Source organism: Chrysemys picta, chromosome 7 (genome assembly GCF_011386835.1).
Source record: "Chrysemys picta bellii isolate R12L10 chromosome 7, ASM1138683v2, whole genome shotgun sequence".
In the NCBI taxonomy this organism is placed as follows: domain Eukaryota; kingdom Metazoa; phylum Chordata; order Testudines; family Emydidae; genus Chrysemys; species Chrysemys picta.
Window position 1 is genome coordinate 55,699,674 of NC_088797.1, and position 12,609 is coordinate 55,712,282.

Consider the following 12,609-nt stretch of genomic DNA (forward strand, 5'->3'; position numbering starts at 1 on the left):
TTTTTAATTGAGTTTGGCATGCCAATGTGCGTTTCCTTGTCTTTGGTCACACCTTGCTCCATTTACATGGGAGACCCATTCCATCAGGCAGAACTGCATTCTTGTGTCTGGAAAAACCCTCTTTATTAACTCCCCCCGACATGCCTGGTTTAAACACATTTTAATCATAATTCCAGCAGCTCTGTGTAATTATTTGTGGGTTGACCGTACATACGTTACACACGAAGATTAATCATCAATGAGCTGTTAGTTTTCCAATGACATATTACTTGACATCTTCGAGATGCAGATGATAACAGTAGCGAGTTGGGGTACATTGAGCTGGTCAGGCCAGCTGACACTTAGTGCTAGACACCAGTGCTTCTGGCTTAAGGCTGCTCTTTGGGTCTTATCCCCTACTAAGCACCCCCACCCACCAAGTGGAAACAACTTTCCAGCCTTAGCCCAAGGTTAAAGAAATGCTTGGCTGAAAAGATGAACCTTGGAGGTAGGGTGACCAGATGTCCTGATTTTATAGGGACAGTCCCGATTTTTGGGTCTTTTTCTTATATAGGCTCCTATTACTCCCCACCCTCGTCCCGATTTTTCACATTTGCAGTCTGGTCACCCTACTTGGAGGTGATCAGGATCTGGCAGACCAGCAATGGGAACACCCTCGAATTGGGGTGGGGGTTATCCACTGAGAGTTCCCTGTCACCTATGCCATTCTCTTAGGAGATGTCTTAACCTGAAATGCTCTGTCTCTGATTTCCCTGGGTTCAGAGACCAGAGAAGAGGGTGTTCTCAGGGAGCTGCAGGTGGTTGAGCAAGAAGACAGAGGTTGGAGGATAAAGTCCAGTTTCTTCAAGACATAATCTCATGCAAGCACACAAAGGATTTCCCCCCACACCTTCAGTTTTATTGCTGGAATTTTTCTAGCTGGGAGTTCCAAATCTTCCACCCAGTTCCACCAGTCCCTTGCAGGCAGGAGAGAGATGAGGAAGAGAGAAGAATCAGTGGGGGAAAGGAGGGAAGTGTCAAGAGAGGAGAGAACTGCTGGGTTAGGCAGCAAGGTAGGCAGGGGAAGAGAAGGAGGCTTGCACTAAAGAGAGATGCATACCTAGAGCAAAAAAAGAGGCTGGGACAGCAAGAAAGAGGGAGGGGAGAGAGCTAGGATAGGAGGCAGAGAGAGATGAGGTGTGGAAGCAGCCTGGAAGGCTGAAGGCTGTACCCTGCCCGTCTGCACTTGCCTCCTGCTGTTTTTGAAGGTGGATCAGAAATTCTCAGGACACATTCTCTTCCCCTCACTCCAGAACAATGAAATAGAAGAAAGAAGAAAGCAAAATCACAAGCTGCTGCTGTGAGCTTTCATTCCCTTCCTTCCCTTCCCTGCATCGAAACGACGGAGTTGTGCTGTACAGATCCTTCCAGTGCTGTGCTGCTCCAGCCCTGCTCCCTGGGAAATAGAACAAGGGAAGGAGGGAGAGGAGGAGGCAGCTGAGCCCAGCAGCAGCGAGAATGTGAAGCCTGAAGAAGCTTCTGCCCACTTTGTTCAGGAAGAAGAATGGAGCTTCCCAAAGCTCTCAGGTGCCTGACCCTGCTGCTGAGTTTGTTACCCTGCCTCAGATGTGTGGAGGTAGGAGATTTTTTATTTTATATCTCCCTATAATGTCACATGGCTTTTTAATATCCTGTGCAAGTGGACATTCCACTTAGCAAATATGCTCTCTGAAGCACCCCGGTATCTTCTGTCCCTGGACCAGAGGGTTTATGCTGGAAGGAGGGCTATTTATCTTCTTTTGCCTCTGTAAATGCATAATCAGAAAAAACAACCCACAGGAAGCTGAGCAGGGTGCATGGGGTGCAGCTGCTTTGGCTCATGTTTTCTCAAGCTCTGCAGTGACCAAAGCAGGAGGGTCTCTGTCTCTGCCCATTGCCGATAGATTGATCTCAGCTATTACTGTTGTGGACTGATAATTTATAGCTACATGGACCTGGGGCCAAGGATGTAGGACAGGGTATTTGCACTCGTGCTAAAATGTGAGGGGATTGACCCTGCTAAGGGGACCAGTCTTTGGTGAGAGGGCTTTGGGAGGAGCACATTGCTCCATGGGTCTGGACTGCAGTCCCTTCCTTCATAGTCAGTCTCCAAGTTGTGGTGGATCAATTGTCCACACGGTCCATTATTAATCCAGCCTATCACATGCAGACTGGCCTGGGCATGCACATCCTGTGGGAGCAGGGAGTTGGGAGACATGGATTCTGGTTCTGTCACCTGTCTTGCTGTGGGAGCTTGGGCAAGCACAGGACTCCTGTGGCTCAGCTTGCCCGGCTCTGAAATGAGGAGAGTCATTCCCATCTCTGTAAAGTGCTTTGAGATCTTCAGATGACTGTCGCTATAAAAGTGCAAAGTATTGTTAGTTTACTCTCCATTGTGTGGGCTCAGTGCTGTATGATACAGAGAGAGGGAGGGGCTCCCTGCTCAATGGAGTGTAAAAATCTAACTGCTGTTTACACACACACACACACACACACACACACACACACACACACACATGTACACCCCCCACACACACACACAAATGCCCCTCCTTGTCCCAGCTGATCTGGCATTTCCAAAAATGTCATTGATACATTTCTGATCTAGAATTTCAGGTCTGGCTTTTCTGGGGTGATCTTGATGCTGTCCCATTGTCAACAGAACCTGCTGATCAGATTCAGTTCTGGCATAAGCAGGTCTGACCCCTGTTAAAACCAATGGGAATTGCCTCAGTTTACTCCAAAGATGGATGTGGCCCACAGTCTTTAGTACAGCCAAAGAATTAGCTTCAATCCCAAATTGTTCTCTCCCCTCTTTACAGAACGAGAGGTGAAGCTGAGAGAGATGAAACCATGGCAGCTCCAGTAAAAAGAGAGAGTGAGAACAGCTCCCGATGGCAGGGCCGCCCAGAGGATTCAGGGGGCCTGGGGCAAAGCAATTTCAGGGGCCCCTTCCATAAAAAAAGTTGCAATACTATAGAATACTATATTCTTATGGGGGCCCCCGTGGGGCCCGGGGCCTGGGACAAATTGCCCCACTTGCCCCACCCTCTGGGCGGCCCTGCCTGATAGCTAGGCTTCTAAAGATACACTTGCCCCCACTCTGTAACTCAGTGATCCTTGCTCATGTAAAAAGCTGCTGGTTATTTAGAAATAAACTGGAGTGTGAGGATCTAGCAGAAATACTTCAGTCTCTTTGCCTCACTCTGTTGCCACTGGTCTGGGAAGAGCTTACACCTGCCTGCAAACCCTGTGAAAGCACCAGGTCACGTCAGAGTGGAGATCTCCCCCCCCCCCCCAGCCAGCAGTGGTGTTGATACCACCAGAAAGCATCTGCTCACACCACGGTATGCAGCTGGAGCTAGGCAGCAGCCACAGAAACCCCAGAGCTTTGTTTCATATCCCTTGTGCTTGTTCCTAACATGTCAGGCCCTGTTTGGTGTAGTGTGGTGTGAGGTATCATTGCACTTCTTAAAGTCCCTGTTGAGTTCCCTCTTATAGACACTCATCGTTTTGTATGTGGGTGTCCTCTCTGAGTGTGAACACTGACTCCTGAGGGCACCACCTCATCAGGTAGATGTCCTCTCTTCAGACCTGTTCACTATCACTGCCATAGGAAGTTGCTCTTCCATGCTCGTGCAGGGAGAGAGGGAAGGACTGCTAATACATTTTTAGAGGGTATTACCATTTCTTTCAGTCTCCCCTTTTTCCCTCTACATTTTGCTCAGGCCCCTATTTGTCCCTTCCTCTCCTGCTTGCTCCAGCTCCCCATGCCTCCCAGAGTACTTGGATAAAAGCCTGAAAATGACGCGCAGCAGCCCTTTAGCGGCATGGTTGTTGTATGAAGGGTAAGCTTCTGCAGCCCACAAATTATTCATTTTGTTGTTCGTGGGCAGCGCTGTGATTGGGTTCTAAGAGGGGTAATAGGGGAATCAGGGAAGAGGTGGTTACTAGGGTGTGTTTCCTCAGAGCAGCCAGAGACTGAGCAGCTTTCATGACTTGCCCACGTTTATTTCAAGGGATAATCATCTCTCTGCTTTTGCTCTGTGTTTCTTTCCCAGGCTCTCCTGGGATCGCAGCCCAGCCAAAACCATTTGCAGAGTGCAGGTAAGAACAAGAAGTTATTAATTCAGTCACCCAGTCAGATTCCTCACTGCCGCAGTGCCCTGAGACTGTGAACAGAATGTAAACTGTTGGCTTGCTCTCATCCTCTGTCTCGTCCCATCGTTGTGCCATTTTCTGTTCTGTTGCACTCTTGAGTTTCTGTTTCTCTCCCTCCCTCACATTTCCAGCCTCATTTTTTCTTCATCTCCAATACTGCTGCAGTTTTCCTTTCATCCCACATTTTCTTTCCCTTTCCTCTCTCTTTGTCTCTTTCACACTGTCTCCTTCTTTAATCTATTTTAATAAATATTGAGGTCTCACCGACCCCTCATCATGGCTTTATCAGTGAATCCAAGTCAGGCTACAGATCGTCTTCCAAGTGACTCTCTCTAGACATTTATATTGCTTTCTTCACAGTGTATCGGTACCTGCTGATATACACTGCACCACAGCCCGTTCCAGCTGGGCTTGCAAACATCTCTGTTGTTTTCAAGGTCAATGGCACCAGGGCCGGCTCTAGGCTTTTTGCCGCCCCCAAGCAAAAAAATTTTGGCTGCCCCCACGCCAGCCCCGGGCTCTCCCCCCCACCTGCACCCCCTGCTGCCCCAACCCTGGGCTCTCCCCCCCACCCGCACCCCCTGCCGCCCCAACCCTGGGCTCTCCCCTCCACCCCACATGCACCCTCTGCCGCCCCAACCCTGGGCTCTCCCCCTCCACCCGCACCCCCTGCTGCCCCAACTCTGGGCTCTCCCCCCCACCCCACCCTACCTGCACCATCTGCTGCCCCAGCGCTGGGCTTCCCCCCACCAGCGCTGACTCCGCCCGCTCCCCCCTCACCTCCAGCCGGTCCAGCGCTGGCAGGGTCAGGGTGTCACGGAGTGTGGGGGAGTCAGGGCCCTGCACCCCTCTCTTCCTGAGATTCACCGTGACTCTCAGCCAGCCAGTAAAACAGAAGGTTTATTAGATGACAGGAACACAGTCCCAAGCAGAGCATGTAGGTACAACCAGAACCCCTCAATCAAGTCCTTTTGGGGGCTTTAGGGAGCTTAGACCCCAGCTTGGGGTTCCATGCATTGCACCACCCAGCCCCCAAACTGAAACCAAACCAAAACTCCTCCAGCAGCTTTCTCCCCACTCCCCTTTGCTCCTCCTCTCCTTTGTACAGTCTCCCGGGCAGAAGGTGTTATTTCTCCCAACCCCCCTCCTGGCTCAGGTTACAGGTCAGGTAGGTTCCTTCAAGGGAAGTCCCCCATCCCCAATGCAACCCCCCTGCAACATTCCCAGGTCAAATCTGCCCCGCTCCCTGCTCCATCACACGGGGTAAGCAGCAGGGCTCCCGGGCTGCGCCTCAGCCCAGGGTCCCTCCAGCCGGGGCTCCCGCCTCCAGGACCGGCCGGGACCGGGGAGGACAGAGCTGGGAGACCGCCCCGGCAGGGGGCTGAGGAGCGGGGCAGGGCAGCCCCAGAGGGAGCGGAGCCCCGGAGAGCGGGATGCGGACCCCGCATGGCAGCACCCTGCCCTCTATGGCCCCGCTCCTGCTGCTGCTCCTGGCCGCCCTGCCGCAGTCCCTGGGCGGCTCGGGCTGCTTTGCCCAGCCCCGGCTGCGGAGCTGGGGGGCGGCTGCCCTGCAGCACCTGCAGGCAGCTCCGTGTGCCCCGAGGGGCAGCCCCCAGCCCGAGTGTCCCACGCTCGGAGCCCGCCCGGCCATAAGGTGTGGGTGCTGCTCCCCGACGTGAACCGCAGTGGCCCCAGGGCGCCCCCGGTGCAGGACGCACTGCTGCTGCCAGGGCCGGCTCTAGGCTTTTGCTGCCCAAGTGCCAAAAAAAAAAAAAAAGAAAAAGAGGCTGGCTGGAATGCCGCCCCTGAAAATGTGCCGCCCCAAGCACCTACTTGGTTTGCTGGTGCCTGGAGCTGGCCCTGTATGGCACAGTGTAATTCTTTTGTACACATCAGCTCTTTATCATACAAAACATATTTATCCTTGCTGTTGCAGAAGGGTTTTCTAAGAGTGTTGGCTTCTGTCTGTTTATTAAATGAATAGAGCTATTATACTGAAATTCATTCCAGGGTCTTCTCCCACATGCTGCGCTTGGAGAGACCTATCTGGTATAGAAAGCCAATTCTGTTTTTCCCTCTCTTATTCCAGATGAATGAAGGAGGATTTCAATCTGTCACAAAAACTACATACTTAATTTACTGACATTTTTTTCACAGGCAGGAATTTTGGATAAACACTGGTCTGGATTTTTGTGCCTGCTTAGAATGGGTTCTCTGTACTCCCTGGAAGCCCACTGCTTTCAAACAGACAAGCTTCTGTACTCACGTAAATAAAGAACATGCATATAGTGCATGCTGGAATAAGAGTCTTCACATGGGGGACTATAAATTCACTGCCTCCTTTGCAGAATCTGATTTCACAGGATCCTGGGTATGGCTCAGCTGAAAGATGAAGTGTGGCTTTCAAGTAGGCTTATGTCCAAATGTAGGGCTGTCTTATTCAGGAGTCAGAGTGGATGGGATGAGAAGTAGTATTAGTGGAGCTTGGGTTCTGCCTACCATCCCAGAGTAGCTGGGAGTCCTCATTAGGGTCCAGAGTTAAGAACATAAGAACAGCCGTACTGGCTCAGACCAAAGGTCCATCTAGCCCAGTATCCTGTCTACCAACAGTGGCCAATGGCAGGTGCCCCAGAGGGAATGACCCTAACAGGTGATCTCTCTCCTGCCATCCATCTCCACTCTCTGACAAACAGAGGCTAGGGACACCATTCCTTACCCATCCTGGCTAATAGCCATTAATGGACTTAACCTCCATGAATTTATCCAGTTCTCTTTTAAACGCTGTTATAGTCCTAGCCTTCGCAACCTCCTCAGGCAAGGAGTTCCACAAGTTGACTGTGCGCTGTGTGAAGAAGAACTTCCTTTTATTTGTTTTAAACCTGCTGCCCATTAATTTCATCTGGTGGCCCCTAGTTCTTGTATTATGGGAATAATACAAGAACTAGTATTATAATACTTTTCCTTATCTACTTTCTCCACATCACTCATGATTTTATATACCTCTATCATATCCCCCCTTAGTCTCCTCTTTTCCAAGCTGAAAAGTCCTAGCCTCTTTAATCTCTCCTCATATGAGACCCTTTCCAAACCCCTAATCATTTTAATTGCCCTTCTCTGAACCTTTTCTAATGTCAGTGTATCTTTTTTTGAGATGAGGAGACCACATCTGTACGCAGTATTCAAGATGTGGGCGTACCATGGATTTATAAAAGGGCAATAATATATTCTCTGTCTTATTCTCTATCTCTATCACTCATTTCAGATGATGGGGGAGTTCACAGCTCTCAATGCTATTATTTTTCAGGAAACATTTGATCAGATCACATTTACAAGGCTTTCTTCACAACCCCAGGGCAGAGAATCTTGATTTGTAAAAGAAAATGAAGGTTCAATGTTGCAGAAATGGAAGGATCCAGCAGAAGAGGGTTGTTATGTGACACATACTGGCTTTATCCAAGCCCTTCTTGGCAGCAAGCCATCCTGAAAGCTTCCTTTCTGTCTCCAGGGTCCGGCTTGTGTGGCGTTGGGCCCCTCGGGTATTACAATGGCTCATTGGCTGTCACTGAGTCTGGGTCAGAATGTTTGAATTGGGCAGAGTTCCCTGATTATGTCCAGCAGTACCCAGACCGGGGCTTAGGGAACCACAACTACTGCAGAAATCCAGACAGGGGAGCTACGCCTTGGTGCTTCTACCGGCTTGGTTCTGGAGCGATTGGCTGGGCCAGTTGTGACTGTAACCAGGGTAAGTACCCCTCAGCATCGCTGTTAGGGTCTTGGCTGCGTGCTCTCAGACCTTACCCATGGGCGGGCGGGGGGTGAGGGGAGAGGGACGGTGGAGGTGCCAAGATGCATACAGCATGGTGTTGGACCCAGAGCGATGAGCACAGCACAATAGTTGGTCAGAATTTTCAGAAAAGTTTGGCTTCAGTTTAGGCCACTAACCAAGGACTTGTCTCAATGAGAAAATTATACAGGTCTAAGGTGAGGTGTGAATTTATAACCCCAGTGTGGACACTCTTATGCCAGTATAAAAGCATCTTTCTCCGCTTAGCTTAAACTGCTTCCAAAGCGACATAAGCTAAAGTCAAAAGAAGCCACTCTTAGGCCTGGTCCACACTAGGAAGTTAGGTAGCTATAAATATGTTGTTTAGGGGTGTGAAAAATCCACCCCCCTGAACAACGCAATTGAACCGACCTAAACCCCGGTGTAGACAGTGCTAGGTTAATGGGAGAATTCCCTCGTTAACCTAGCTATGGCCTCTCGGGGAGGTAGATTACCGACGCTGACGGGAGAACCTCTCCTGTTGGGGTAAGTAGCATCTTCACTGAAACTCTACAGTGGTGGTGCTGCAGCATTTTAAGTATAGACGCCCTTGTTCTGGAGTCTGAGGCTATGTCTACACTATGGACCTTACAGCAGCACAGCTATACCACTGTAAGGTCTCCCCTCTCCTTGTCAGCAGAAGAAAGCATAGGCACTGGAACTAGAGATGCTGCTGCAGCGCCTGGCTTGAAGTGGTTTCCATCATATCCAGGGTTTACAGTTTGGTTTAATGATTCAGCACCCCCACTATACAAATTATTCCAGCAGCCCTGGGAGAGAACTCTCCTGCCAACATAATTAAATCACCCCGAACAAGCAGCATTAGCTACGTCGGCAGGAGAGCCTCTCCTGCTGACACAGCGCTATCCACACCTGCACTTTTGTCGATGAAACTTATGTCGGTCAAGGGGACGTTTTTTCACACCCCTGACCGACAAAAGTGCCAGTGTAGACAAAGCCTGAGTGTCCACATGGGAGCTATACCAGTATAACTATAGCAGTTTAACTCTGGGTATGTCTGCACTTAAAGTGCTACAGAGGCGCAACTTCAGTGTAGACACTCATTACAGTGATGGGAGGGGTTCTCCCATCGCTGTAGTTAATCCACCTCCTTGAGAGGTGGTAGCTAGGTTGACGGAAGATTTCCTAGGGGTTAAGTTAGCATAGCTATGTCTGTGTGGATTGTTCACCCCCCTTAGAGACATAACTATGCCAATGAAAGGTCCTAGTGGAGATCAGCTTTACAGCAGTGTAATTATACTAGTGTAACTATAGCAGTGTATGGAAGAAATATATAGAAGCGGGCCTTTTGTGAAAATCTGGCTATTAGTGTCACAAGGGAAGCCCCTTATTTCAGTGCCTAAATGAGAGCTGAGCCCTTTAGAAAATCTGGCCCCAGTTGTGGGTGCCGAGCCCTTGAACATTTGGCCTCACAGCCTTATTTGCATTGTGTTAAGAAACAGTATTTCAATCCCTTTTTAAAAATACCATTTTAACAAAACTAGGCTCCACCTTCTCCCACCAACGCAAACACTTTCAAATATGGCTTCCTCCAAATGAGAGGTGCCTCGTGTGGGTGGGGCCTATGCCTGCCCCTCCCTCCTGTGTCACTTTCTTTTTCCTCAAAGCCATTTCTATTTGAGGCCAGCAGGGTATAGCTGTGTGTTTCTGTCCCAGTGCTCAAAGCATGTGGGTGAGGTGGGGTGGGGTGAGGTGGGGATGGAGGGCATAGGGTGACCAGATGTCCCGATTTTATAGGGACAGTCCCGATTTTGGGGTCTTTTTCTTATATAGGATCCTATTACCCCCACCCCCTGTCCCGATTTTTCACACTTGCTGTCTGGTCACCCTAGGAGGGCAGGTCGTTCCCAGTAACTCTCAGTGGGGTGAGGAGCTCTCCAGGTGTTGATGGAGATCTGTTCTATTGTAGCAATTTAAAGGGAGTGAATTCCTGCCTCCCCCTTTTCCTGGTGCAATCGCAGAGGAACAGCCCACTGTTACTAGCCCTCTAGTCATACTACTTCCTGTGGGGCCATTGACCTTGGGGACAGTCTAGTGCACATTCAAAATTCCTGATTGGATACACAATCAAGTGTCTCAGTGTAGGAGTTTCAGCTCAGCCACAGCATGGGAAATCAGGGTGTCCAGCCCGTTTCCAGAGCCACCTCGCACAGGGCCTGAGCAGCATGCATGGCTGCTGAGAGTGCAGCAGGGAGCACTTTGGCATCAGAGTCTTTCTTTCGGAAGGTGCTGTGCGGCTGTCTGAAGGCGGCAGGGTGGAGCTATACTTCAGCGGACTCTGGGGCACCATCTGTGCTGACCGTTGGACAGACTGGGATGCCAGTGTGGTCTGCAGGCAGCTGGGAGTCAGGTAGGAACTTCAGAGGCAGATTCCAGGGATCACCCGCAAAGAACAGTCTCTGTCTCCTTGGTGTCTGAATTTGCTCTGTCCCCTGGTCTCCCAGTTAGCAGTGCTTAATGTACACTGCTGTTTTCCTTCTGTGGCCATGGCCCATCCCCTATCCAGACTCCCAATCACCACTGGCAAGAAGAGAGTCTAGACTATCAAAGCTCAGTGAGTTTCTCTGAGAGATTCCGTCCCAAGTCCCATCCCTTTCCCCTCCCACCGGAACAGGAGAAGGAAGGAGCTTTGCTAATTCACACTGGCACCCCCCACCTGCCTTACAACATGAAATAATGGTGAAAATCCCATTGGCTCTGCTCCCGCAGCAGGCGAGAGACTGGCTCCTCTTCCTGCCAGGGAGGCCTGGCCCCTCTCTCTGGAACCTGCAGCCTTCCTGAAAAAGGAGCAACTTGGCACAAAGGCTGCCTGTGTGGCAGGACGGTTTTGGCCTTGGCCTAGAAGGTTTCTACTGAATTTTGTATCCCCTGGGAGTGGTGCTGGCTAGTGACCTGGCAAAGCAGCGTTCATCACCTTGGGGGACCCAGTGAAAAGCTCAAAGGGCCCCCAGAAGGGGAGTGCCGACACAGTGCCACCAGTTCTGTGGGAAGAGCCAGGAGCTCATGCTTAGCACTGGGGTTTCAACAGTCAGTCTGCTGAGCTGCCCCTGATTTGGAAGGGAGGAGGGGGTTCTCTCCTTATGAAGGGGGCTCAATGCCTGCCGAGCATTCAGGGTGGTGTTTCAGCACTGCCCCAGATTCTCCAGGGGGAGGAGAAACATGCTCCTGTCTCCTCCTGAACTTGCCCCATCTCAGGGATTGCTGCCCTCCCTTCAAGCAGCTGGCCCCACCCCCAGGTGATGTACCTGAGTTGGGGGCAGGGCTTCTACCTGAAGGAAGGAAAGAAGGAAGGAAGGAAAGAAAAGAAGAGGGTCATTCAGGAACCACTAACATCCACATGTACATGAAAATAAAAGGAATGCCCATGACTTACCCCCAGCCTTGCGTTTATGATAACTGAGGCCAGTGGAAATGAGCACAGCTGCACTTTAAGACAGCCTACAGCTGACAAACTCCACAAAGAGCAAAACCAGTCAGGGTCCTGTAACACGGTCCTACAGAGCTGCCAGTGTCCCCTGGAGAAGCCGCTTGCCAAGCCTTCCTTAAGAGCAGTGATTTGAATCCTCTTCCATCCCAGGCCCCACGTTACAAATAGAAGAAGTTTCAGGACTCATCTGTCCAGAGTGGAGGATGGGTCATCATATGCCTCCTTGCGAACCCATCCTGCAGAGAATCAGCCCTGCTCCTCTCCCCGCTCTTTGTTTCTGTGCCTCATTCTTTATCACTAGCATGACGAGCAGATCCTTTTAGACCCACCTGCTCTCACTACTTTCTGCCTTTGAGACATGATCCTCTCTGCATGACATCCTTATGTCTTCCGCAGCAGCTGCTGGGAATGGGGAAGGCCTCTGTGCCCATTGGTGGCTTGCCACTTGGTTTCAGATGGCAGCCCTGGGTGCATGCCCGCCTCTTTGGGCTTGGTGCGTATACAGTACATCGTGGCTGGGGTCCGATTTAAGTTCAGGTTACAGGCACCACATGAAAATGTGGGAGTGACAGTGAGGGGGGATGGTGACTCAGACAGTAGACTCATAGACTCATAGACTTTAAGGTCAGAAGGGACCATTATGATCATCTGGTCTGACCCCCTGCATGCTGCAGGCCACAAAACCGTCCCTACCCTTTCCTTGACTCTGCTGATGAAGTCCCCAAATCCTGTGTCTTAGTGACTTCAATTGGCAGAGAACCCTCCTGCTAGAGATCCCTGCCCCATGCTGCGGAGGAAGGCGAAAAACCTCCAGGGCCTCAGCCAATCTACCCTGGAGGAAAATTCCTTCCCGACCCCAAATCTGGCGATCAGTAAGACCCCGAGCATGTAGGCAAGAGTCTCCAGCCTGACCCTTGTTAGCCATTATACTGTTTACCTACCATTGCTTGGTATTCCTCAGCTAATATGTTTTACCATTAAACCATTCCCTCCATAAACTTGTCTAACTTAATCTTAAAACCAGACAGGTCCCTCGCCCCCACCGTTTCCCTCGGAAGGCCGTTCCAATATTTCACCCCTCTGACGGTCAGAAACCTTCGTCTAATTTCAAGCCTAAACTTCCCTACGGCCAGTTTATATCCATTCGTTCTCGTGTCCA

The 12,609-nt window shown here is 50.6% G+C and overlaps 1 protein-coding gene across 1 annotated transcript in view; it reads left to right on the forward strand.

Moving 5' to 3' along the window:
* Positions 1–1,292: 1,292 nt before the first annotated feature.
* The window catches only part of LOC101949710 (neurotrypsin-like), a 28,029-nt gene continuing 16,712 nt past the window's right edge, over positions 1,293–12,609 (forward strand). The window contains exons 1-4 of the mRNA XM_005285642.5: positions 1,293–1,615; positions 4,080–4,125; positions 7,685–7,921; positions 10,250–10,373. Of these exons, the coding sequence (XP_005285699.3) occupies positions 1,544–1,615; positions 4,080–4,125; positions 7,685–7,921; positions 10,250–10,373 (479 nt within the window). The 5' untranslated portion in view covers positions 1,293–1,543. The remainder of the gene's footprint in view (positions 1,616–4,079; positions 4,126–7,684; positions 7,922–10,249; positions 10,374–12,609) is intronic.